Genomic DNA, 25962 nt, shown 5'->3' with positions numbered 1-25962 from the left:
GGTTTAGTTCTGAACATCAGGGCTTTTGGAGCTGTCTTTTTTTTTTTGGGGGGGGGGGGTTCTTTCCATCAGCACCCCTCAACATATACCCCATCAGAGCCTCCTGCCTTCAGGGACCCAGAATGAACCTGTCCTCTCCATGAATGCTGCTCTTGGCCAATCAGTGAGTGCCCCCATTTCCCATCAGTTCCTCCTGTGGTCAGTCCCTAGGGAGGGTGTCCCTCCTCACTTCCTCCTTCTGTCCTGCCCTGGTATCTCATCCCAGAATCATCTCTGGCCACCTGACAGTCCGCCAGCAAGCCCAGACCACCCATCCAGAACGAGGTTAGTCCCATACTGCCCTGTGACTGCCCACAGCCAGAGGCCAACTGTCTACCCTTCCTTCAGGTGACCAGCTTTCCCCTTCCTCTTCTTCTCCTGCCTCATTCATGGGTGTCCTGTTTCCCAGCCAGTGCTCCCATGGCCCCAGGCTGGTCGATGGCTGGACTGGCGCCTAAGCTTTCATTAAGTGTTTGCTAGCTAGGTCTGGCGAGGAGCAGCTGGTGTGTGTGGTGACAGAGAAGGGGCCAGGCCCAGGCCTAGATAGTTTCACTGTCCCTTATGGGAAGGTAGCATCAAGGCCAGCAGGTGAGGGATCCAGGCCGGTCTCCTCAATGCCAGGAGCATTGTACACTCCTGCCCACCCAGCTAAGTAAACAGCTTTGAGTGGCTTTGGTTCTACGAAGGTCAGAGGCCACGGGGTGGGAGGGGGGGAAGGGAAGAACTCTCAATGAAGTTACCAGAGCAGAGAAACAATGAGGGCCAGGGGTCCCCAAGGCCTGGGGGTGGGTGTGAAGAGGCCCAGATAGTGACTGCTAGCCCAGGGTCCTCGGTGACCTCCGACACCACTCCGGGCGGCCTTGGTCCCCCATGGGGGAGGCAGGGAGGTGAGGGCTTTGCTCCTGGCTCAGGGGGGCCCGGGAGAAGGGGCGGGGTGTGTGCCAGAACTCTGCAGACCCGGACGCGGACTTCCTCGGTTGCGACATCCCGACTTCCTCGAGGCCGCGTGGGCCCCTCCGGGTTCGCGCCACCGAGAGGCGCCCCAAGGCCCTTCCCCTGCGCCTCTGGGACCACCACACCGGGGAACCCGAGACGACTCCGATGCCTAGCCCGGGGTCGGCTCCGGGCCCAGGAACACGCGGCTCGGGTCTGGCTCTTAACCCCTTCAGCCCAGACCATGCGATCTCCGCCGCCTCGCCGCGGGGAGGCGACGAGACCCATCAGGGGGCGTCGCCTAAGGGTTCCGTGGAGCTGGAAGCCGCCAGGGGGCGGGGCGGGGCGGGACCAGAGGCCGTCAGGTGGGCGGGCCGGAGGCGGGGCCGGAGGCGTGACGCCAGGCCACTGGTGGGGAGCGAGAGGGCGGAGGAAAGGAGGGCGGGGCGGGGCTCGGAGAGCGTCGAGGGGCGTGGCACATCGTGGGGGCGTGGCCCGGAGGCGCGCGTAGGGCGGGGGCGGGGCCGGAGGCGCGCGTAGGGCGGGGGCGGGGCCGGAGGCGCGCGCGAGCGGGGCGCGCGCCGCGCGGGGCTGGGCTCGGAGCGCGCGGGACTCATCCTGCTCGGAGAGCCGCGCGGGGAATCGCTCCGGAGCCGCCGCGAGCGCACAAATCATCCAGGCTGTGGAACCGGGGAAGGAGGCGCCGCCGTTGCCGGGTCTCGTCTGGAGGAAGCTCAGCCAGCCGTGAGCCATGAGCCATCGGGCCCCGGGAGCCCGGCCGCGGTCCGGGCAGCGCTCCCCCGGCGCTCCGGCCCGGGCGGCCGCAGCTGCGCGCCTGTAGGTACGGCCTGCCCGTCCTCGGTCCTCGGTCCCGGCCCCGGCCCCTCACCCCCGGTCCCCGGGTCCCCGAGGGCGTGTGCGCACCGCCTCCCCGGAGCGCGGCCGCACGCGCGGGGCTGAGCTGTCGTCTTTGTGTGCACGGGTGGGAGGGGGCGCAGCTGCGGCGGAGGGGCCCCGCCGGGGCGCCGGACCCCGGCCCAGGCCGAGGGGGGAGCGGGGCCCCCCGCCCCCGCGGCAGCTGCGCCCCCCGCCCCCTCGGGCCGGGCGGGCGGCGGCGTGGGCGCAGCTGGACCCCTGGGGGAGGGGGCGCTCGGGTTCGCCCCGGCGGTGAGGAGCGGAAGGGCGGCCCGGAGGGAGGGCGAGAGCCTCGGGGCCGAGGGACCCCTTCCCGGCCGGGGTCTCCCCGCCGGCACGCCCTCCATCCGGCCTCTTATCCGAGGCCACCAGCCCCGCCCCGCCCACCCGAGCTCCCCGGCGGCCCTCGGTCGTGGGGAGGAGCGCTCGGGCACCCGAAAGGCCGGCGCCTTTAAGGGGCGGTTTGTGCCCTCCATTCAGGCCCTCCGGCTTCGCCATTGATGAACCTGCTTGCAAGCCCAGCGGCCGGGCCGGGGCTGGGACCCCTCCCCCTCCGTGCCCCTCCCCCTCCTCTTCCCGCCCCTCCTCCCTCTCCACCCCCTCCTTCCCCAGCAGCCCCGAAGAGGGGTCTTAGGCAGAGAAGTCTGCAGTAACTGGGGGGCTCAGGGAACCCCGAGAGTGCCCAGGAACTTGAATAACTCAGGCTTGGCATTCAACTGGAGTGAACCCTTCCTCAGCGTCCACATCTCTCCTGCGAAATGGAGGGAGGGCGCTTTCTTCCTCCTGCTCGATGACCAGTCAGCGTCGCCTCCCTCCAACGTAGGATACTGGGCACTGCCAGGTGGGTAGGGGGCTTAGGGGCCATGGTTTCCTCAAGAGACTTTTGGGAGTGATCTGAGGGCCTCTATACTGCCTCCACATCTCTTCCCTCCAAGTCTCCCTCCTGGTCTGGGAAGCCACTGGTCTGGGAAGTGACAGAACTTTAGAACAGGTCTGGCACGAATCCTGTTAGGTTGCTCGGGTTTGGCTCTGTGGGGGTCTGGGCAGCAGTTTCCCATCAGCTGCTTCCTCCACCTATTATTTTGTGGGGGTGGGGGGAGTTTAAGGTACTGAAGGCTTCAACTCAAAGTCTCAGAGCTCTCTCTGGGCTTTTTTCCATTCACAGATGGTGCCCTACCACTTGAGCTAGGCCTCCAGCCCAGCATTTTACTGGTTAATTGGAGATAGAGTCTCAGATTTTTCTGCTCAGTTTGGCTTTGAAACCTGATCCTCACATCTCGGCCTCTTGAATAGCTAGGCATGAAGCACCAGTGTTTCATTTTCTTCTTTATTTATTTACTTATTGTTTAACTTTTAAAGACAGGGTTTAAGAGGCCCAGGCTGGCCTAAAGATAATCCTCTCAGAGGCTGGGAAGGTAGCTCAGTGGTAGAGCGCTTGCCTTGCATGCATGAGGCCCTGGGCTCAATTCCTCAGCACCACATAAGCAAAAAGAAAAAAGCTGAAGTGGCACTGTGGCTCAAGTGGTAGAGCGCTAGCCTTGAGCTGAAGAGCTGAGGAACAGAGCCCAGGCCCAGAGTTCAGGCCCCACAACTGGACCCCCCCCCCAAAAAAAAAAAATCCTCTTAATCTCTCATGTGCTGGATTATAGACATGGATCACCATACCAGACCTTCTACCCCCAGCCTCCAGGACCCACCCCTCCCACTCCCTCCTCAGTGTGTGACGGTAGCCAATAAGTTGAGGATGCCCATAGCTGAGTGGCTACAGGTAGCCAAGGGTTAATGCCTACACTTTTCTTGTTCTTATTGTGAAAATTTTCCCTAAAGTTTCCAAACCCTTCTTCCCTACTTAGAGTAAGTCTCTAGAGAGGATTTTCAACAGCTTAGGGCTTGGCTTCCCTTGGGGTGTTGGGGGGTAGGTCCTGGGCTTCTAGAGGCCTAGCAGACTGTCATTATCCCAGTAGGCGTGTGGGTTGTTGCTACTAGTGTTCCTAACCTGCAGGAGGTGAGATGAGGTCACCGGGCCCAGGAGCAGGCTCTCCCAGCCTACCCCCCAGGGACAGGAGCCTGGGTCCAGCAGCTTGCAGGGTCTGCCCAGCCTGGGCACAGGGAAAGGGAGTTAAGTGTGGTCCCCTGCAGTCCTGGAGCTGGCCTCCCCTCCCAACCCTTGTGTCCATGTGAATCATTATGTTGGCCAGGGCTCTGGCACCAGTGGAGGGCTCTCCCCGTCCTGCTTAGTTCTATTTCTCTGGCTCTGTCTGTCCCTGAGGAGGCAGGTGTGACCTCAACACAAGGTCACTGCCCACACCTGCTGAGGTAGAGTGGGGCCAGGAGAGCCGTATGGGGGAGTGCAGTGTCAGTTGACTCTTCTGCATTCTCCAGATGCTTGAGGCCCTCTGAGGGTAGGGATCACTTGGAGTCCACAGTCTGCTGGTGGACAAAACCACAGCTGTGAGGTATGGAGGGGCAGGGCAAAGGCCAGGTGGGATAATGGGTGCTCCAGAGGCCTCTAAGCTCCTGGCATGCCAGCTACTGGAGCAGCAAAACTGGGTGATGCCAGGCCAGGATGCTGACTTGTGCAAATAAAAACCCAGGGAAGACTCTTTGGTAGCATCTGCAAGTGGCCAGAGTTCTGGGAGCTCCAGTGAGGCCACCCGAGTCTCAGGTGTGTGTGTTTGTGTCACGGGAAAGCCAGAAGGCTAGAGAGCCACAGGGTGGGGGTGGGGAGCATCCTGTACATCTGGGGACAAAGCCCAAGTGAGGTCCATGATGCTGGGGGAGAGGGAGGGGCCAAGATCCTCAGGCTGATGAGGAGGTGTTTCCTGCAACTCCAGGAAGGCAGGGTGGAGTTGGAGAGAAGCTGGAACCAGCCCAGCCTGCTCTCCACCCACAGAGCCTATCGAGGAACTGTCCAGCACTGGGTGTTCATGAAGGAGGATGGACACCTCTAGCACGGCTCATGGGTCTGACCCCTGGCCCTCTTTATCTGCCCCAGACTTCATGCAGGTCCCAGCTTGAGGGTTCCTTGGTTCCCCACCCTCTCAGATTTCTCCCTGCTTTGGGGAGATTTCCCCTCCCTGTCCCCAGAGAGGGAGGGGCTCCCAGAAACAGGTCTGTGTGGGGAGTAGTGCGTGCTGTCCTGAGATGGATCTGTGACCCCTCTCCTGCCCTAGGCTCTGTGCTGGCCCCCGTGCACAGGAACCTCGCAGCAAATGGGGCTGGCCACCTTCTCATCAGAATCTGTCACAGTGAATGCTTTCTTACAGGGAAGATGGGAGAGTTCAGAGACTGGAAACAGGGCCATGACCCGATTAGATGTGGGCTCCTGAGATTGCCCTGGGTCACACTGGAGGCTGCATTGTAGGAAATGGGGAGGCGGCCTTTGCCCCAAGCAGCTGGAGGGAAAGAGGTGAATGCATGGGAGGTACCAGATGCTTGGGCTTCTAAGCCCCAGTGGAATTCTGGAACTGCAAGCAGGCGTACTCCTCCATAGTAACAGATGGGAAACTGAGGCCCCAGGAGGCCAAAGGGTCATACAGCTGAGGAGCTGGGGCTCAAATGAAGGCCATCTGGCTCCAGATTTCAGCTTTGTGTGTGTGTGCGTGCGTGCACGTGCGTGTACACACACACACACACACACAGACGCTTGCATGTATGCCGTTACTAAGTCCTTGAGCTTTTTCACTCAAGGCTAGCGCTCTACCACTTGAGCCACAGCCCCACTTTCATCTTTTTGGTGATTAATTGGAGATAAGAGTCTTTCTTGTCCTGTCTGACATCGAGTCTTAATCCTCAGATTTTAGCTTTTACAACTTCCCAGTATATAAAATGAATTTGCAACCAGCCAACAGCAGGGCTTGTAGAGGAAAACACATACACACAGTGGCAGAGGGTGAGTTGCGAGAGAGGCAGCAGGGTGTTCTGGGCCTCCCAAATACTCTCCTCTAAGGGAGTGTTGTACTAGGCAGCAGCTGGGGGGGGGGGGGGGAGGCAGGATAATTGGCCCTACTGGACAGCTAGCTATGAGAACAATGCTGGGGAAGGCCAAGACCACCCAGACCCCCCAACTCAAGGGCAGGGCCCTAAGAACTCTATCTGCCTCTCCCCATCACCAGAGCCCCCCCCCCCATTTCTACAGCAGAGTCCCAGTCAAGGATCTTGGGTCCCACCCAGGACTGCAGTCTGAGCTTTTGTGAGGCAGAGGCAGGAGGATCAGAGTTCAAGACCCTCCTGGGCTACATAACAAGACCCTGTCTGAAAGAAAGCAGGAGAAAGCCCCAGAAGTCACTCTCCCTCCTCCCTGTGCCAGGTCTCAGGACAAGAACAGATCCCTGTGGGGAAGGGTGAGGAATTCTGGCCTCACTTCTCCAGGACAGGAGGCTGTGGTTCTGAAGAAGGGGAAGGGGAGGGCTGGTGTGGCCTTGGGGACCAGTGCCCAAGTGCCCTCTAGGGAGCCACTCAGGCTGGATAGAGGGCTGTCTGCACAGGGAGGGTACAGAGGAGGCTGGAGGGGATGTCAGCAGGGAGGGAAGGAGAGCTGTGCGCTTGAGCAGGAGTGCGTGGGGCCCCTCTTCGTGTGGAAAGGACACTGCCTGGGTGCCCTCCGTGGCTGGCGGCTCCTGGGATGAGGGGAGGTGAACTTGCAGAGACGTTGCAGTTGCAGAGTTTTCTCCGGTCCCCGGGGGAGGTGGCTGTGGGTCCACTGGCCCAACACACTAGGGGCGTGGTTGCCCATCGGTCCCGCCTACTGCAGGCCGATCGGTTGGTTGCTGGACCATTAGCCGAGAAGCCTAGTGCTCATCAATATTTTATGGAAAGTCCGGGCCTTGGGGTCTGGAACTGTGGGGGGCGGGGGGAGGCAAAGACTGGATTTTTTTTTCCATTTCCGATTGTCAGCTCTATTTTTACCTCCGGAAGCTGGCGCCCCCCTCCCCCCTGGGTCTGTGTCTGGCTGGCTCTCCATGGGGGTCCGTCTGGCTGCGGAGGGAGGGACAGACCCCAGTGCCATGGGGGCTGAGCCCTGGATCACTTCCTTTGTCTCTTGTCCCTGGTCCCAGTGGGATGACAGCTGACAGTTGGATGTCAAAAGACTCTAGGACCCTTCTTCAGAATCAGGGGCCCTGCAGGGGCCTGGTGGCTCATGTCTGTCATCCTAGCTACTCAGGAGGCTGCAGCCTGAGGACTGAGGTTTGAAGGCAGCCTAGGCAGACATATCTCTGACACTCTTATCTTTTGATAACCAACACAAAGCCTGAAATGGAGCTGTGGCTCAAATGGTACAGCACCAGCCTTAAGTGAAAAAGACTAATCAAGAGTTCTGGGTCCTTTGCTTGGGTGCTGAGCCTGGGTTAAGCTGGAGCTAGCATCTCCCCATAGTGACTCACCCACCTCTTCTAGCCCCCCAGGGGCCACTGGAGCAGGGCTGAGACACCACAAAAACAGGAGGGCCCAGAATCACAGGGCCCCAGCAGCCCCGGCGGGGAGGGTCAGCACAGGGCGGGCTCTGGGAAGAAGAGGGCCAGGTGTAGTGTGAAAGTAGAGGAGTTGCAGAGGCTGAGGAGGAGAGCTGAGCAGGCAGAGATGGAGGAAGGGGTGGGTTCAGTTTTCAGAGTTTCCAGGCTCCCCCCACAGTGGGGACAGAGTGACTCCTTCCACCCTGCTTTTTCCCCAAAGTGACTGGGCATCAGCCCGGCTGGACAGGACATGCCTACTGTCCACTGTGCTCCCAGAGATTGGGGAGCCATGTCTACAGCTGCAGGTGGATTAGACCTTTACAAAATCCCTTCTCAGGAGGCAGAGAGAGAAGAATTGTGGTTAGAGGCCAACCTGGGGCAAAAGTTAGATCCTATCTGAAAAACATGACAGGTATTAGCAGTGCATGTCTGTGATCTAGCTACTGAGGAGGCTGAGGTAGAAGAGTTGACCTCTGAGGCCAGCCTGGGCCACAGCACAAGACTCTCTCTGAAAAACTAAAGGCTCAAATGGCATGGGTGCCTGCCTAGCAAGCACCAAGCCTGAGTCCCCAATGCCCTGAAAGACTAAAAAGAAAAAGAAAAAAAAAAGTAGTTGCAGAGTTCACCTCACTTCCAGGAAGAGGTGTCCTAACTTTTCCATTTTCGGGGAAAAGCACACTCGGGGATTGGAGTGTGGCCAGCATCTGTCTTTCAGGGGGTCAAGGGTCAGACCTTAAGCCCAGCTCAGCCAAGATCTGTGCACTTGCCGCTCACTGTTCCCTTCCCACGGGCATTTGGGCCTGCATCAGTCTCAGCATTTGAACTCTACATGGAACTGTAACTCCACTTGAAAGTTTTCTTCTTCCCAGTACTGAGGATTGAATTCAAGACCACTAGTTTGCCTTCTTCCTCCACTCTACCACTGGAGCCAACCATACCTTCACCCTTTTGCTTTCAGTTTTTTGCTTTTCCTCAGATAAACTCTCCAGCTTTTGCATGTTTGCCCTGGCAAGCCTGGAACCATGATCCTTCTATCTCCACCTCCCAGATAGCTGGGATTACAGACATGCACTGCTGCACTTGGCCTGGAGGTTTTTCCCCTCTAGGTACTCCATCATTTCTACCTGTGTAGCCAGCCCTGTGCCAGCCTTCCAGGTGGCTAAGGAGGGTCAGGGAAGACCCCCCTGCTCCCCCCCCCATTCCTTGCCCAGGTGTGACTACAAGAGCCAGTCTTGGTAGAAGCCTTGTTGAGTCTTACCTCAACTTGCAGAGAGCCATAATGAAGCCCCTGCCTGGGACAGTTGCCCTGGCCCTTCTCTCTGCCAGGGGAAAGCAGGGAGGGCCAGGGGTTGGTGCTGGGGCGGACTTCCTACCTTCATTCTCTGCCTCAGGGGCAGCCATGCCTACCTTCCCAGCTCTACTCAGTCCAGCCCCTGCTGGTACAGGATGGGGGGGGGGGAGGGGCGGGGCTGCTGGGTGAATGAATGGGCTTGGAGCCCCACCCCCACCCCATGACTGGCTTCACAGAGAATGGGAATGGAACTGGAAATAGACTCCAAGGGTACCCGCACAGCTGCTGGAGGGCCACACAGGAGGGGGCTGTGAGCCCACAGGAGATGCTTGGCCAGCCTGGGCAGGAGAAGCTGGGAGGTCTGCCTGGAGGAAGCATCTCCTGGACTAACTATGAAAGAGAGACTAGGAGGTAGAGCAGGGCAGGAAGAGGGTCAGATCTGGGCAAAGCCGTCCCACATCTTCATGAACGCTGACCTCCAGTGTCCTGAGAAGTCCTCCCACCTCCTGGAGGAAACTCCCTGACCCCTCTTGTCCTGCCCTGGTCCCGAGGAGGGTCTCTGAGGAGCTCTCCCCATATGAAAGCCTCTCCTAGGCTAGCCCTCCACCCCTGGTTGATCCTGTGATTGTTGACAGCTGATCCACAGCCTGAGCTGCCCCAAGGAGAGAAGGAATTCCTATGGTGCCTTGGGGCCCAGAGGCCTTGCCATGATCTCAGGAAGTGGGGCGGCTATTTTTACCTGGTGTTTAATTACAGTGCTTGGCTCCCACAGAAGATTGGAGATCCTGGGATTTTTAATTTTTATTTTTCCAGGAGCCAAGAGGGAGGGGCAGGTCAGGAGCTGAGACTCTGGGAAAGTAGGTGAACAGCAGCCCCTCAGAAGAATGGGTCTTTCCTGGGTCCAGCGTGGTGGTTCATGCCTATAATCACAGCTACTTGGGAGGGAATGTTATGAGGATCTTGGTCTGAGGACAAGATGGGCGAAAGCTCAAGATCCTCTGAAAAACTAAATGTGAAGGCACTGGGGCATGGCTGAAAGGTAGAGCACTTGCTTGCTAAGCACAAGGTCCTGAACTTGATCTCTAGTACTTAAAAAATAAAATCAGTGTTGAGCCTCAGACAAAGGGTTCCCAGGGCAGAGCCCCTTCCCTGCCTGTGCTCCCTGGGGTGAAGGTCACCAGAGGAAAATGGAGAGGGGAGGGGTGCACACAACTGCAGGACCTGCTCCCCCAGGGATGCTGGCCACGTTGAGTGACAAGGACAGAGTCCCCAGTGACTGACTGACACACTGAGGTGTCCTGAAACACTGCGTCCTCCCAGCACTGGGGAGGCTGAAGCAGGATAAGAGTTCTAGGGGTGGGAATGTGGCTTAGTGGTGGAGTGCTTGCCTAGCATGCATGAAGCACTGGGTTCGATTCCTCAGTACCACATACACAGAAAAGGACAGAAGTGGCGCTGAGGCTCAAGTGGTAGAGTGCTAGCCTTGAGCAAAAAAAAAAAAAAAGTTCCAGGCCAGCCTGGCTTTAGTAGCTCATGCTTATAATCCTGGGTACTGAGGATCTGAGGATCGCAGTTCAAAGCCAGCCCAGGTGGGAAAGTCTGAGACTCTTCCCTCCAATTAACCACCAAAAAAGACAGAAATGGAGCTGTGGCTTAAGTGGTAGAGTGTTAGCCTTGAGCACAAAAGCCCAGGGATAGCACCTAACCCCTGAGTTCAGTCTGTAGGACTGACACACACAAATACACAAGTTCCAACCCTGAACTGTAATCCTAGCTGCTCAGGAGGCTGAGATCTGAGCCTTAAAGTTCAAAGCCAACCTAGGCAGAAAAATCTGAGATTCTCATCTTCAATTAACCAGGAAAAAAAAAAAAAAATCCAGCCGGCTGTCGCCTGTAATCTTAGCCATTCAGGAGGCTGAGATCTGAGGATCGCCATTCAAAGCCAGCCTGGACAGGAAAATCTGTGAAACTCTTTATCTCCAATAAAAACCACCAGAAAACTGGAAGTGGCACTGTGGCTCAAGCGGTAGAGCATTAGCCTTGAGCTGAAGAGCTGAGGGACAGCGCCCAGGACCAGAGTTCAAGACTCCCACAAAGAAAAAACAAAACAAAAATTCAGTTCCCTGGGTGGATGAAGACATTGCTGAGATCGAAGCCCTGTTTATATACCTCCATCCGGTGGAGCATGTGGTCAGGATTAGGCAGAACACCCTGTCTTGGTCACCAGGAAGCTCTGTGGCCTGGGCCTGGCAGGGTCAACCATGGCACACCAGTGTCACATCATGTAGTCATGTCGCTCATTCCATTGAGCACTTGAGGTTGAGTCCAGCCGGGACGCCGCTGCCCCCCGCGACACTGTCAAGATCCGGTCCTGCCTCGTGGAACTGGCACTTCCACCCGAGCAGATTCACAGCCTGGGATGGCAGTAGAAGTGGGTGGCAGGCCAGGAGTGCCAGGAGCCTGGCTGGCCAGAGCTGGTGTTTACCACTGGGCTATACAGTGGTGGGGTCTGGGCTGTGGGGCAAGAGTAGCATTTGGGCAAAATCCGAAGGAGGGTTGGGAAAGCCAGGCCTGAGCAAAGGCTCTGGGGTGGAAAGGGGATTGGGATGGCGGGAGGCGGGACAGGCGTGGGGAGGTGGCACAGTGACCCTCTCTTGTGCCCAGCTGCAGGGAGCTGCGATGGGAGCGGAGCCATGAATGGTGCGAGCCCCGGCGGCGCCCGCAGCCCGGCCCGGATCCCCGACTGGCGGCAGTTCTGCGAGCTGCAGGCGCAGGCGGCCGCCGCGGACTTCGCGCTCGAGTTCTGCCGCTTCCTGCGGGACCATCCGGCCCACGACGGCCCGGACGCGGGCGCCGCGTTCGCCCGCCACTTCGCCCGGAGCTTCCTGGACGCGTTCGGCGCGGAGGTGCGGCGCGTGCGGGGCAGCACGGACGAGGACGCGGCGGCGGCGGAGGAGGAGGAGGCGGGCGCGGCGGAGCCGCTCCGGGCGCGCGGCCGCTGGCGCAGCTCCGAGGACCTGGCGGACGGGGCGGACGCGGCGGTGCCCCGCGCCCGCGGGCGCAAGGGCTTCTCGCTGCGCCACCTCGGGCTGTGCGTGGCCGACGGCGTGCGCGACCTGTGGCATCGGCGCGCCGAGCCCGACGCGGGGCCCCCCGAGTCCCGGGAGCGCGGCGAGCGGCGGGCGCGGCGCCTGCGGCTGCCCCGGGCGCTGGCCGGCAGGGCAGAGCCGGCGGACGTCCAGCGCGAGGGCGCGCTGCGCTTCATGGTGGCCGACGACGCGGGGCCCGGCGCCGCGCAGTGGCACCGCTGCCGCCTGCTGCTGCGCAGGGCGGGCGCCGCCGCCGGGGAGCGCTTCCGCCTGGAGTTCTTCGTGCCGCCCAAGGTGAGCACGGGCTCGGGGGGACCCGGGACAGGGTTCTAGGGTGCCCGGCTCCCGCCTCTCTGCGCCATCTGAGCCCAAGGGGCACCGCGAGGTCTCCTGCAAACCCGCCTGCTTTGCGGACTGGGGCTGCTGGTCCCCAGACCTCCCGAGAGCCTGCCGCGGCCCCCCACTGTCACCGGTGGCCACCCCGAGGCGCTCAAGAATGAGGTGGGGGGCGGGGCGCTGGGAATGTGGCTTAGTGGTAGAGTGCTTGCCTAGCATGCAGGAAGCCCTGGTTCGATTCCTCAGTCCCACAGAAACAGAAAAAGCCAGAATTGGTGCTGTGACTTAAGTGGTAGAGTGCTAGCCTTGAGCACAGAGAGGCTCAGGGACAGTGCCCAGGCTCTGAGTCCAAGGCCTAGGATTGCCCACCTCCACCCCCCAAAAAAGGAGAGGATCCGGGTGCTGGTGTTCCCACCTGTAACTCCAAGTACTCAGGAGGCTGAGATATAAGAATCTTCATCCAATCATCATTTGTGGTGGTGGGGCTTGAACTCTCAGGCACTGTCCCTGAGTTCTTTTGTTCAAGGCAAGAGCTCTAGAGCTTTGAGCCAGAGCGCCACTTCTAGTGGCCCACAGACTATATTGCCGAGGCTGGCTTTGAACTACGATCCTCAGCGCTCAGCCTCCTAAATAGCTGTGGTTATAGGTGTAAGCTATCTATCATCACTCAGTGAGACTCTTAATCTCCAGTAGCCAGCCAAAAGCCAAAAATGGAGCTGTGCCTCAAGTGGTAGAGTGCTAACCTTGAGTGTAAAAGCTAGGAGTCAGCACCCAGGGTCTGAGTGCAAGCCCTAATATTGACATCAGAATGGGAGGTGGAGATGAGAGGCATGAGGGTGTGGAGCTCCTGTGCACTGGAGGCTTGTTCTGGCATTGCAGCGGGAGACACCCCAGCACCTGCCTATCCTGGGGTCCACTCCCTCCCGTCTCTCTAGGCACCCGTTTCAGCTCCCTCCGTCCTCTGGGGTCTCCACGTGCTCCTCCCTGACTCCTCCAGATGTGAGATCCTCAAAGCCTGGGGAGGTACCCAGCCCACAGAGCCTGGAGAGGTGCTCCCCACCTCTGAAGAGCTGTGCCCCCAACCCCAGGGCTTTGTGCCAGCCCAAGCTGCTCGCCTTAAATCCCTGAGACACATCCCAGGCTGAACTTCCTCAGACCCATAGCAGACAGCGAGACCGCCCCTCCGTAAGTGGCAGTCACAGCTGCGGTCTCTAAACAGCCATATATGCTGTGGGGGGTGGGGAGTGGCTAGCAGGGCTCTGGTGTCCCCTCCATTGATCCCTGCAGAGCCTTCCAGCTCCACCCAGAGATTTCTGAGGGGCCAGTGGGCCTTCCAATTTTGAGGAAGTCCAGAGGCTTCTTAGCTTGCTTCCACCTGGCCTTATTTTCTGGCAAGTGTTAGAGCATATTTTGGCACTCAGGAGTGAGTGATGTGACGGAAGAGCAGTATGTTACATCCTGGAGTATTAGGCTTTTTATTTTTCCTTTCTTTCTTTTTTTGCTGGTCCTGGGGCTTAAACTCAGGGCCTGGATGCTGTCCCCGATCTTCTTTTTGCTCAACTCAAGCACTCTACCACTTGACCCACAGCACTAGTTCCAGCTTTTTCTGAGTAGTTTGTTGGAGATAAGTCTCATAGCCTTTCCTGTCCAGGATGGCTTTGAACTGCGATCCTCAGGTCTCAGCTTCCTGAGTAAGTGGGATTATAGGCGTGAGCCATCTGCCCCCAGCTATATTGGGGCTTTCTTGTTGTTGCTATAATAAAATACTTGAGGTGGATATGCATTAAGAAACAAGGTCTATTTCACTCTGCTTTGGAAGCTTAAGGTCTGGGGTCGGGAAGCCCCATGCACTTGGCCTCTGAAGGTCAGGGCTGACCTCAGCATGGCAGAGGAGAAGAAGGGAAATGGGCTTGTGCAAGTGCATAGTAACCTCACTTGACGACAACTCACTCTGCAGACAACTAGCTAGGTTCCCTTGAGAACTACATTAATCTCTTCCCAGCATAGTATCCTGAAGGATCCAATCACTGTCTACTAGCAATTACCTCTTAAAAGTCCCACCCTCTCTCAATGCCACCACCCTGGGGACAGGTCCCAGCCCTGGCTCATGGCTCGGGATTCCGAATGTGCCTGGTCCCAGGAGACTGGCCCCTGACTTAAGGAGTCCCTAGAGCACCCTTATTGACACTCCCTTGCAGATCTGCCTGGCCCAGGGGAGCTAGCTGCACCTGGGAGCAATCGGGAGCTGGGGGTGTGTGGGCTCAGGCACCATTTCCCAACATCCCTAGACTTCCTCTTACAGCCCTTGATGTCCCACCTCAAGTCTCTGGCTTCCTGACCTCTCACCACTGCAGGAAGAGACTCCATGTCCCCTCATGGCCCTATGCCAGGCCAGCCTTTAGGGTCTGGGAAGCAATGAAAACCAGGCATAGTGGCTCATGCCTGTAATCTCAGATATTCAGGAAGAGGCAGAGATGGAAGGATTGCTATTTGAGGCCAGTCTAGCCCCCCCAAAAGTTAGTGATACCCCATCTCAACAAACAAGCCTGGCACAGTGGTACATGCCCGTTTAATCCCAAATATGTGGAAGGCATAGCTATGTAGGAGGAGGATGGTCTGAGGCCGGCTCAGGCAGAAATCAAGAGATCCTATCTGAAAGCAAAAAAGGACTGGAGGTATGGCTCAAGTGGTAAAGCACCTCCATAACAAGCATGAAGTCTTAAGTTCAATCTCCAGTACTGTCAAAGTGAGCAGTGGAACTGTCCATAACACCGTCCAAACACCTGCCAATTTAGGCATTTCCTGGTATACCAGGAAACCTGTAACCGTATTTGCAGGACTGAATGTAGATTTGAACAGGTTGAGCTTCAGGAGCCCCTGCAAGGAGCTGGGCAGGACAAGTTAGAGGCCAGGACAGAGGGTTTCAGATAACAGGCCAAGGACCAGAGCCCAAGGTCCCAGGCCAGGCCTATACGGTGGCCTCTGCCCCCCAGTTGCAGTCAAGGCTTTCCATCACTACCCCATCCCAGCCCTGTGCCTGCTGAAGAGTGGCCAGGTGGGGCTGGGAAGGTGGCTCAGTGGTAGAGCGCTTGCCTTGCATGCCTGAGGCCCTGGGTTCCATTCCTCAGCACCACATAAGCAGAAAAAGCTGGAAGTGGCGCTGTGGCTCAAGTGGTAGAGCACTCGCCTTATGCTGAAGAGCTGAGGGGCAGCCGCCCAGGCCCAGAGTTCAAGCCCCATGACCAAAAAAAAAAAACAAAAAAGTTTCCAGGCCTGCCAGGAATTCCTACTGCCTGTACACCGTGCGCCCGCCCTTTTCCTTCTGAGAAAGTCCCTGTGCTAGAGTCCAAGCCCTGCCAGGAAGCCCCATCTTGGGCCTCTCTGGAGGTCTCTGGACCAGGACACGAGCCCAGAACAAGGCCCTGAGCATGCTTCCCATGGCACGCTGCCAGCCCACCTTGGGTGAACTGTGCGGTGATATTGGGACATGAACGCCAGGCCTCACTTCAGAGAATGAGTGCGAGCCAGGAGGCTGTCTTTCCTTTTCTTTTTCTTTTTTAAAATTTTTTTATTGAGATTACCTAGATGATTATATAAACTTCACGTATTTCACAGTGTTGTGGAATATTGATACTTAAAGTCACAAAACACATTTTAACCTTCACAAGGCACATTGTCATTATCATGGTCTATAAAGTTTGTGAATTCTATGAGCTTTGACAATACAACTATTTCTTCCACATCAGGTGATATTTACATTTCTTTCCTTTTGCTTAGTGTAAGTTGTTCCTTCTTTCCCTCTCATTCCCTCCCTCCCATTGCTGCCTTTGAGTTGCTTAGTTCATTTTCATCTATGTGCAGCTGATGGGCTCTTCTTTTGTATGTTTTCCCGTTTCCCCCTGATTCTGTGTCCTCCTAGCTTCCCTCAGTTGTGTGCATATATATATACCATATACGTGGTCAAAAATATGGAGCCATTTAGCAATGACAAAATGAGTAGAAGTCCTTTGTTTCTTGAGCCCTGTTTACTTTGTCATATCTCCTTGCATTTTGGCTTTAGCATCTGCATGTGTTGTTTTGTTGGTTGTGGGGCTTGAACTCTGGCCCTAGGCACTGTCCCTCAGCTCTTCAGCTCAAGGCAAACACTCTACCACTTTAATCACAGCACCACTTCTGGCTTTTTCTGTGTAAGTGGTACTGAGGAATCAAACCAAGGTTTCATGCATGCTAGGCAAGCACTCTAGCGCTGTCACATTCTCAGCTCTTTTCTTTTTCAGTATTGAAGTTTAAACCCAGTATCTCATGCTTTGTAGGCAGGTGCTCTACCACTTGAACAATATCTCTAGCCCTGCTTTTTGCTGATTATTTTGGAGACAGAGTCTCTCAAACTTTTTTTTTTTTTTTTTTTTGTCGGTCATGGGGCTTGAACTCTGGGCTTGGGCGCTGTCCCTCAGCTCTTCAGCTCAAGGTGAGTGCTCTGCCACTTGAGCTACAGCGCAGCTTCCGGTTTTCTGGTGGTTTATTGGAGGTAGGAGTCTCACAGTCTTTCCTGCCCGGGCTGGCTTTGAACCTCTATCCTCAGATCTCAGCCTCCTGAGTAGCTAGGATTACAGGTGTGAGCCACCAGCGCCAGGCTCTCAAACTTTTAACATCTGAGCTAGCCTTAACCCACGGTCTTCCAGATCTCAGCCTCCTGACTCACTAGGATTACAAGCATGAGCCACCAGTGCCTGGCTCAGCTTTTTGTTGTTGTTGGTGGTGGTGGTGGTGGTGGTGGTGGTGGTTGTGGTGTCTGAACTCTGGGCCTAGGTGCTGTCCCTCAGCTCTTCAGCTCAAGACTAGCAGTTTACTACCTTGAGACACAGCGCCACTTCCAGCTTTTTCTACTTATGTGGTGCTGAGGAATGGAACCCAGGGCCTCATGCATGCAAGGCAAGCGCTTTACCACTGAGCCACCTTCCCAGCCCTTGGCTTTTTTTTTTTTTTTTTCTCCTCGTAGTGCTGATGCTGTGAACCCAAGGCCTGCACATGCTAGTTCTCTCCACTGAGAGAACCACATCTCTTACCCCTTGGGGTTTTACTGTGTAGCTCAGGTTATCCTGGCACTCAGTCCCTCCTGCCTCAGCCTCCAGAGTACTGGGATTGCACCTGTGCACCAGCCTGGAGCCCAGCTTTTTTTGTGTGTGTGTGCCAGTCCTGGGGCTTGAACTCAGGGCTGGGGCATTCTCCTTGAGCTTTTTTTTCTCAAGGCTAGCACTTTACCCTTATACAACAGCTCCACTCCTGTTCTTTGGGTAGTTAGAAGCGTCTCATGGACTTTTCTGCCCAGACTAGCTTCAAAGTATATCCTCAGGTCTCTCCCTCCTAAGTAGCTAGAATTACAGTTGTGAGCCACTGGCTCTGGTTCCCCATGTTTTTAGTGTACTAGAATAGACTAAGAAATAGGATGCACACCAAGGGTAAATGCTGTCCAGTGAAATGTTTGTTGCAGATGTTTTTACCTGCCCAGCTGTGCCTTGGGACACAGTTAAATGCATGTCTTACTGTGGTTCAAGGTCAAGAATAGGAGCCAAGGCCAAGCGGAGCCCTGTTGGCTGACACCTGCTGAGACCTGAGAATCAAGGTTCCAAGCCAGTCCAGGCAGGAAAGTCTGTGAGACTCTTAAATCCATTTAACCATCAAAAATCTTCAAGTGGAGCTGTAACTTGAGTGGTAGAGTTGCTGGCCTTGAGTGAAAAATGTAAGGCGAGCACACAGGCCCTGAGTTCAAATCCCCCATACCAGCACCAAAAAAACTAAAAAAGGGGAAAAAACTGGTCAGTGGGCAGCCCAAGTGGGGTTCACAGGTTGGGACTCAAGCTTGTCATGAGACGGTAGAGACACTCCTTCAACTTGCCAACCAGGAACCAGGGGTGTACCTCCATGCCAGGTTGGCCTCTGGGGTCTAAGCAGAAGGCCGTTCTGACCTTGGGAGCTGGGAAGGGCAGATCGAGTGTTGTGAGCCGCTCACCATCCCCCTCTGGCCTTGCAGGCCTCCAGGCCAAAGGTGAGCATCCCCCTGTCGGCCATCATGGAGGTGCGGACCACCATGCCCCTGGAGATGCCTGAGAAGGACAACACGTTCGTGCTCAAGGTGAGCTCCCCGACAACCCTAATGACAGCCTGGCTATTCCAGGCCATGACTTTCTGGGTGGCAGCAGCCATGTTGGGAGGGAGTGGACCCCACAGCAGCCAGGAGCGAGGAGGAGACCTAGGATGCCATGACAGGCACCCAGCTCATAGCAAGGGCCTTAGTCTCCAGCTTAGCAGTGGAGCTGTGGGTCCCAGGCCCCTTCCTGTTTCCTCCCAGGGACTCATCAAAGTTTCACTTCCTCCCCGCCCTGTTTCCCACCACAGTCAGGCACACCCACCCCATGGCAAAAGCTGGTGGCCAGCTTGTAGCAAATACAGATGCCCCATCTCAGGGCACTGGAGTGTGACTAGCTAGGCCCTGCTAGGTACACCTGCTTGCAGCAGGGTTTGCCAGGCTGAGTCCCCTGGGATGTGTGTGTGGTGTGGGGGGGGAGGGGGGGGACCCAACCCTCTTCCCAGGCCCTGCCCAGCCTTATGTTCCCACCCAGCTCTACTTAGTCATAAACTCCCTTATTCATTGGGCAACCTTGCCAGCCCTGTGCCCCAAGTTGTACCAGGCTGGGGCTGAGGACATGGCCCTATCCACTTGCTGGGTGGACCCTGGGCAGCTGATTGGCAAAAGCCCCAAGGCAGAGGGATGCGCCTGCCAATCCCATTGTAAGCCTAAGTTTCCCCATCTGTCTGGACAGGCACGGAAGGGGGTCTCCGAGGACCTCCCAGTGTGACAGTGCATTTTGACAGAGGCACAGGACAGGAAGCTGAGAACAGGGACATCGTGCCTCAAAGATAGGATCAGATCCTAATGCAGCCAGGTAGCTGCTGTATGGCTCCGGGCCTTCCTGGGCCTCTGAATAAGGACGGTATGGGACCTCCCTCCCTCCAGAGTGCCCCATACAGTGGGGCAGTTGTCCTGGCTTCTCTGGGGTGAAATTCTAGTCCCCAAGGTTTGAACCCCCTGACCCAGTGTGTAGAGCCACCTGTCCCCCTCTTGACTTAAACCGAATCTGTGAAGGACCCAGGGACTTTTGGCCACCCTCTCCAGCCAGCAGAAGGGGCCCTGAGGATATGGGGGGGTGGGGCTGGATCTCATCTCCAGGTAGGCTGTCATCTCTGATGACGGGTGGATGACAGGGAAGATGGGGTTGATGGTGGGAGGCCCCCCCAGGGGGTGGAGGTTGGAGCGCTGCCCCCTCCACAGGTGGAGAATGGAGCCGAGTACATCCTGGAGACCATTGACTCCCTGCAGAAGCACTCGTGGGTGGCTGACATCCAGGGCTGTGTGGATCCTGGGTGAGTACTGCATGGCTCCTGGATGGGGATGGATGGAGTGCTGCTCCTTTTCCTGGACATGGCAGGCGCCATTCTCATCAGGTCCTCTCTGGGCCTCAGCCCCACCCTGCTAACCCCAGAGAACTTGGGAATCAGGAAAGGTGGGCATGTTTGTCCTCACTATGGGAGTCTCAAACTTCTGGCAGATGGGCTCTGATGGGGGAGCCCAACGGGTGACAAGAGGCTACTTAGCGGCCCCCAGCTCAGCCCAGAGAAGGCCACAGGTAAGGAGCACACCTGACCCAAAGCCTAAGTACGAGCCCCCCACCAGGTACCAAAGCTGATGGCCAGGTGCCAGTGTCTCACATCTGTAGTCCCAGCTACTCAGGAAGCTGAGACCTGGAAGAGCAGGGTTCAAAATCAGTCCGGGGAAGAGAAGCTAGTGAGATTCCATTTCCAACCAGCAAAATGCTAGACTGGAAGTATGGCTCAAGTGGTAGAGCACCAGCTATGAGCAAGAAACTATGAGCAAGACTATGAGGTCCTGAGTTCATGCTCTGGTATTGGTGCATATGTGTACACACACACACACACACACACAACCAAGCAAAGCCAGGTGCAGGGGAGCACCACTGTAATCCCAGCTACCCAGAGGTAGAGCTAGATAAATCACAGCTCCCAGCAAGACTGTAAGACCCTCACTAAAAACAAACTAAAAGCAAAGGACCATGGGCATGGCCAAGTGGAGCAGTTGTCTATCCAGCATAAGGCCCTGAGTTCAGTCCCCAATACCACCCCCCAAAAAAGCAGAACTGGGCACACCTATAGCACTAGCTTACTTAGGAGGCTGAGACAGGAGTTCAGTCCCAGACCTTTGCGGGTAGAAAAGTTTATGAGACCCTATCTCTAGATTAACTAGCCAGAAGTGAGGCTAGAGGTATAGTGCAAGTGGTAAAATGCCAGCTGAACAAGTGTGAGGCCTTGAGTTCAAACCCTACTACTGCTATGCACACAAGAAAAAGAGGGTCGAGCAGATGGACTTGGTGGGGACATCAGTGCCTGGGGCAGCTGTGTGCAGTCAGAGATCCCGGGCTAGACGTTTGAGGGCCTGGGGAGACCTGGGTTCTCAATGTGAGCCTGCCCGGGGGCGGGGGGGGTGGGTGGTAGGGATGGGAGGTCATGCCTTCTAATGAACAAGTCCGTTTAAGAAGCACAGTTAAAGTTCCAAGCCAGTGAGCTTGGCCCTGCCCACCCACCGTGGAAACTTCCACAGCTAGCCTGCTGACCATCCACGCTATAAACCGTTTCCAGCCCCTTGTGAGCCTGAACCTTGCACCTCGCTTTGCAGACTTCCAGAGGCAGCAGGACTGATGGATACCAGGGCCTCAGGTGGGGCAGGGGCTTGCTAGGCCCTGGTGCTGGGCAATCAGAATTGGTGGATAGAGATTTTATTTGTGTGGTAGTACTAGGGCTTGAACTCAAGGCCTGGGCACTGTCTCTTAGCTTTTCCCCTCAAGGCTGGTGCTCTCCCACTTGAGCCACAGCTCCACTTCTGGTATTTTGGAGATCAGAGTCACAGATTTTCCTGCCCAACTGGCTTCAACCTTGATCCTTAGATCTCAGCCTCCAAGTAGCTGGGATTGTAGGCATGAGTCACCACACCTGGCTTCAGATCTTGCAGCCTTGGGGCACCTATGGCACTTGGTGGTCTCTGGTCACGCGGTGGTCACAGAGGCTGCTGAGAGAGAGGCAGAATGACCATGACCCCAGGGTGGGGCCTGGCACTCCGAGCAGCGCAGGCCCCATGACCCGATGTGTTGTACCCTGTCACCCGCACAGTGACTGTGAGGAAGACCTCGAGGTGGCCTGCTCCCAGGGAGGCTGCTTGGCCAGCCGTGTGGCCTCCTGCAGCTGTGAGCTCCTGACGGAAGGTAGGTGGGAGCAGAGCTGGCCAGAAGAGTTGGGGCCAGAGATGGAGGGGTGGACATGCAGGTGAACAGATCAAGGGACATGCTTTTCACCCGCAGACCCGCCGCGGCCCCCAGAGACAGCGGCCGCCGTGGTGACTGCCCCACATGGCCGGGTCCGAGACACTGTGGGAGAGTCCCTGCTCCACGTCCCACTACAGACCTTCCTGCAGACCCTGCAGTCCCCAGGCGGCAGCGGAGGCAATGACAGCAGTGCAGGTGCCCAGGGGCCCTCCCTGCCTCCTCTCCAGGCCCTGTGCTAGCACAGGGAGCATGGCACCCCCTAGAACCCTTGCGGAGCCTGGAACACTCCCTTCATCCTACATCTGGGCACCAGGCTCCTGGATGCCATAGAAAATGCTTGTAGAGGTTGGGAATGTGGTTTAGTGGTAGAGTGTTTGCCTAGCATGCATGAAGCCCTAGGTTCCATTCCTCAGTATCACATCAACAGAAAAAGCCAGAAGTGGTGCTGTGGCTAGAGTGCTAGCCTTGAACAAAAAGAAGCTTAGGGACAGTGCCCGGGCCCTGAGTTCAAGCCCCAGGACTATTAAAGGAAAAAAAAAAAGTAAAAAGAAAATGCTTGTAGAGCCAGGCAGAGTGGCTCACGCCTGTAATCCCAGCACCTGGGAGGCTGAGGCAGGGGGATAGCTATATAGGGAGTCTGTGTTATGGGAAAACAAGGAAAGGAAAAGAAAATGCTCATACAAAGTCATACAGAGGATTGGAACCAGGTTGGAGAAACTGAGGCTTGACTTGCTGATTCGTGTTTCTGACTGGCAGATTGACTCGTAAACTGACTTTCCCCTCTCCATGCCTCAGTTTACCTCATACGGTTAACTAGTGAGGGACTGGCTCTGCCTAGTTCTAAAAGCTCATGTATTTATTTGCCCTTTCTGTCCCTTCACCCCCTCATGCTGTCACCCTGCACCCCAGGGGAGGAAGGCGTGGAGCCAGACCCTGAAGCTGAGCCGGGCCTGGAGCTCTCCAACTACCCCTGGTTCCATGGGACCCTGTCTCGGGTCAAGGCCGCTCAGCTGGTGCTGGCAGGAGGGCCCCGGAGCCACGGCCTCTTCGTGATCCGCCAAAGCGAAACGAGGCCTGGGGAGTACGTGCTGACCTTCAACTTCCAGGGCAAGGCCAAGGCAAGCGTGCATGCAGGCTGCAGGGTGGGCGCGCAGCCGAGGCGGGCAAGGGCTCCCTGATTCTGGGCAAGGCTCAGGTGCGCAGGTGTGACATGTCTTCCCACGAACCAGCCCACACTGGCCGTGGGGAGCTGGTGGCCAGGCCAGTGTGAGAACCTAAGCTGGCAAGGCCTTCGGTCGCTGGGCACCAAGAAGTGCATGGCATGGCATGTCTCATGGAGACATTGTCCCCAGGGTCCATCTGCCTCTCCTCCCACCTCTAAATACCCTATCCCCTTCTCTGCTCACCCTCAACCCTGCCAGGGCTCCAGCTCTGGGCCAGGCCTGTGCTCAGACCAGAGATGTAAAGGAGACACCGGTGGGCTGGAGGATTGTGCCACATGGGCTGCTTGGGGTCTGGTGGGGGCAGCGGAGGGGTCCTGAGACAGGGCCGGACATGAGCAGAGGTGTGCTCCAAGGAGCCATGGCCCCGGTGCGCCATGATCACTCACAGGCAGGGCTGCTAACAGGACAGGAAAGCCAAGTTTTATGGTGCAGTACGCCCGAATCCCCGAATCCTCCCCATACTGCCCACTTTTCCGATAAGGAAACAGACCCAGCCTTGGCACCTTCCAGAACTCTGTTTCCTGGCAGCCCCCGCTGGAGGGAGGAGCACCCCAGGTCTCCTGCCACAGCTGGCAGCTGGTGGTCAGTATGCATCCATCAGCCTGGTGGTCTTACTACCCCCTCCCTCTACCACCCCATGACCCCTGGGCTCTCTGGGTAGCACTGGCTGGCACTGCCCTAGGCTCACCTCCTTGGAAGGCAGCCGCCCTTAGCAGTTCTGTGATAAGCATCAACGCCATCCCTGGCAGCTGGTGGTTTCCTTTTTGGCCAGCACAACCTCTCCAGGGAGCTGAGGAGCGTCTAATGCATGCCTAGGCCAGGGGCTCACACAGTGCTGGGGCTGCCAAGGGTTGGAAAGAAGGGAAAGCAGGATGGGCAAGAGACATCATTGAACTTGTGCTCCCCTTGCCTGGCTTCCGTTCTCCCGGAATGATGGGGATTGTCCTATCTGATAAGTTAGGGGTAGGAACGGCATGGACCCCCCCCCGCCCCCCCCCCGCCCAGCCCTGGCAGGGAAGGAAGGGAGATTTTTCACTCTCCCCACCACCCTCTTTCTACAGAGGTGCAGCTCTTTCTGCCCTCAAGTAATTGATATGTCTGGAAGGTTTTCCAGAATGTGGAGGTGTACCTGCCTTGCTTACACCTGCCCCTGGGGTCCAGCTGCCCCCAGAGACCCTGCCCAGTCAGGAGGCCTGTCTCTATATAGATCTAAGCACACTGCAGTTTTCCTCAGGCTGTGTCCTGGCTCTAGCTGCCATTCATGTTCCCAAGGTTCTGCACACTGTTCCTGGCAACTTTCTGTCCTGCCAATGGCAGAACTCACTCACAGCCCACCCTGTGTAGGTGGCAAGGCAGGCTCTCCTTCCTGCCCACTCCCCCTTCCAGCCCCTAGCTTCCTGAAGAGCAGGGGCAGTCACACAAGTTCTCCCTGGGCATCAGTTTCCCCATCTCCCATATAGGGAGTTCCTACTCCTGAAGTCTTTTTTTGTTTTTGGTCAGTCGCGGGGCTTGAACTCTGGGCCTGGGCCCTGTCCTTCATTTCTTCAGTTCAAGGCTAGTGCTCTACCACTTGAGATACAGCGCCACTTCTGGTTTCCTGGCGATAAGAGTCTAACAGACTTTCCTTCCCGGCTGGCTTTTGAACCACAATTCTCAGATCTCAGCCTCCTGAGTAGCTAGTGTTACATGCTTGAGCCACCAGGGCCCAGCTCCTCTTGAAGTCTTTAGAGGGGGACAGAGTTGATGGGGTGAACAGCAGGAGCCTGGGCACAACTTGGGGCAAATATCTGTGCCCTCCATTTTAGCCGAGCTGTCACCCCCCCCCAGGAGTGGCCCCACCCCCAGAAGTAGGGCACATGTGAAAGCCCCAGCTCCCCACCCAGCCCCTCTGGCCTCAGGAATCATGAAGGCCTAGGCTTCCAACGGCACTGCCCAGGCAGGCGGCCAGCCAGAGTTTGCCTCACTGACCATTCCCACCTTATGTCCACAGCACCTTCGTCTGTCCCTGAACGGCCACGGCCAGTGCCATGTGCAACACCTGTGGTTCCAGTCTGTGCTTGACATGCTCCGCCACTTCCACACCCACCCCATCCCACTGGAGTCTGGGGGCTCTGCCGATATCACCCTGCGCAGCTATGTCCGGGCCCAGGGCCCACTACCTGGTAAGATGTCCCTATACCTGGCCTAGGGGATTAACTCACTTCGCAGGTGGCCAGCATGACTACTGAGGGCAGATGACACCAGGTGATGTCCAGTCTCAGGCACATCCCATCTCCCAGGCTGGCCATGGCAAGTGTGAGCTATGGGGGACCATCAGTGGATACAGGTGCCAGCACTGTGTGTGGCCCATGCCTGTAATCCTAGCTACTCAAAGAGGCTGAGAGGATTCAGAGCCAGCCTAGGAAGGAGAGTCAGTAAGATTCTTATCTCCAATGAACCACCAAAAGGCCAAAAGTGGAGCTGTGGCTTAAGTGGTAGAACGCCAGCCTTGAGCACCAAAGTTCAGGGACCGCCCCCAGACCCTCCCTGAGAATCGGAAGGAATCAAGAATAGGTACTGGGACTGGAGGGAGTCGCCGCCTCGGGGTGAGCGAGGTGGATCCCCGCACACCGGGCCGCACGCGGTGCCATGGGGCGCGGGGCTCCCGCTGACCGCTCGCCTCCGTTGCAGACCCGGGGCCATCGCCCAGTGGCGTCGCGCCCGCGGCCCCCGGCTGCTGGGCCGAGCCCGCCGGCCAGCACTACTTCTCCAGCCTGGCCGCGGCCGCCTGCCCGCCCGCCTCGCCCTCGGAGGCCCCCGGAGGAGCCTCCTCTTCGTCCACCTCGTCGGCCTCCACCGCCTCCGTGCCTGCGCCTCCGCGCGCCGCCGAGGGTCCGCTCAGCGCGCGCAGTCGCAGCAACAGCGCCGAGCGCCTGCTGGAGGCCGCGGCCGGGGCCAGCGATGAGCCCGCGGAGGGAGCGCCCGGCCGTGCGCGCGCCGTGGAGAATCAGTACTCCTTCTACTAGGGCCCAAGGCGGCTCGGCCCCGCCTGCCCGGGACAAGCCGGGCTCTTTCGCGGCACTGCCGCCTGTCTGCGGTAGGCCACGCCCTATCAGCGGAACGGCCCGCCTACCCGGCGAAGGCCGCCCATTGGCCGCATGACCTGCTTATCTGCGGTAGGCCGCGTCCGATTGGCATGTAGGACCGCCCACCCGTGGCGGGCCGCGCCCACAGGCCCCAGCCTCAGGCTGTGGTGAAAGGAAGCTCTTCAGTGAAGACAAATGTTTATTAAAGAGCCTGTTTTAGGGACTA

At 57.3% G+C, this 25962-nt stretch overlaps 1 protein-coding gene across 3 annotated transcripts; it reads left to right on the top strand.

Moving 5' to 3' along the window:
- The first annotated feature begins 71 nt into the window (after positions 1–71).
- On the top strand, positions 72–25962 carry Sh2b2 (SH2B adaptor protein 2). 3 transcript variants are annotated; one of them, XM_042686514.1, is made up of 10 exons: positions 72–163; positions 266–324; positions 11296–12014; positions 18088–18189; positions 19387–19478; positions 21297–21388; positions 21485–21643; positions 22358–22566; positions 24662–24833; positions 25342–25962. In XM_042686514.1, the coding sequence occupies exons 1-10, from the start codon at positions 144–146 to the stop codon at positions 25674–25676; spliced, it is 1959 nt and encodes a 652-aa protein (XP_042542448.1). In that variant the 5' UTR covers positions 72–143; the 3' UTR covers positions 25677–25962. The 3 variants fall into 3 exon arrangements, with proteins under 3 accessions (XP_042542448.1, XP_042542449.1, XP_042542450.1); XM_042686515.1 differs by lacking the exons at positions 72–163; positions 266–324 and adding an exon at positions 337–387; XM_042686516.1 differs by lacking the exons at positions 72–163; positions 266–324 and adding an exon at positions 1563–1813.

The sequence above is a fragment of the Dipodomys spectabilis genome, unplaced genomic scaffold (genome assembly GCF_019054845.1).
Source record: "Dipodomys spectabilis isolate Male_0828 unplaced genomic scaffold, ASM1905484v1 ptg000098l, whole genome shotgun sequence".
NCBI classification, from domain to species: domain Eukaryota; kingdom Metazoa; phylum Chordata; class Mammalia; order Rodentia; family Heteromyidae; genus Dipodomys; species Dipodomys spectabilis.
This window is presented reverse-complemented; position numbering and strand designations above follow the sequence as displayed.

Excerpts from the sequence above, each read along its gene's own strand:
- Sh2b2 (XM_042686514.1), top strand. The coding sequence starts at position 144 with ATGCTGCTCTTGGCCAATCA. Across the intron at positions 164-265 it reads ATGCTGCTCTTGGCCAATCA|AATCATCTCTGGCCACCTGA; the intron begins GTGAGTGCCCCC and ends ATCTCATCCCAG. Across the intron at positions 12,015-18,087 it reads AGTTCTTCGTGCCGCCCAAG|GCCTCCAGGCCAAAGGTGAG; the intron begins GTGAGCACGGGC and ends CTGGCCTTGCAG.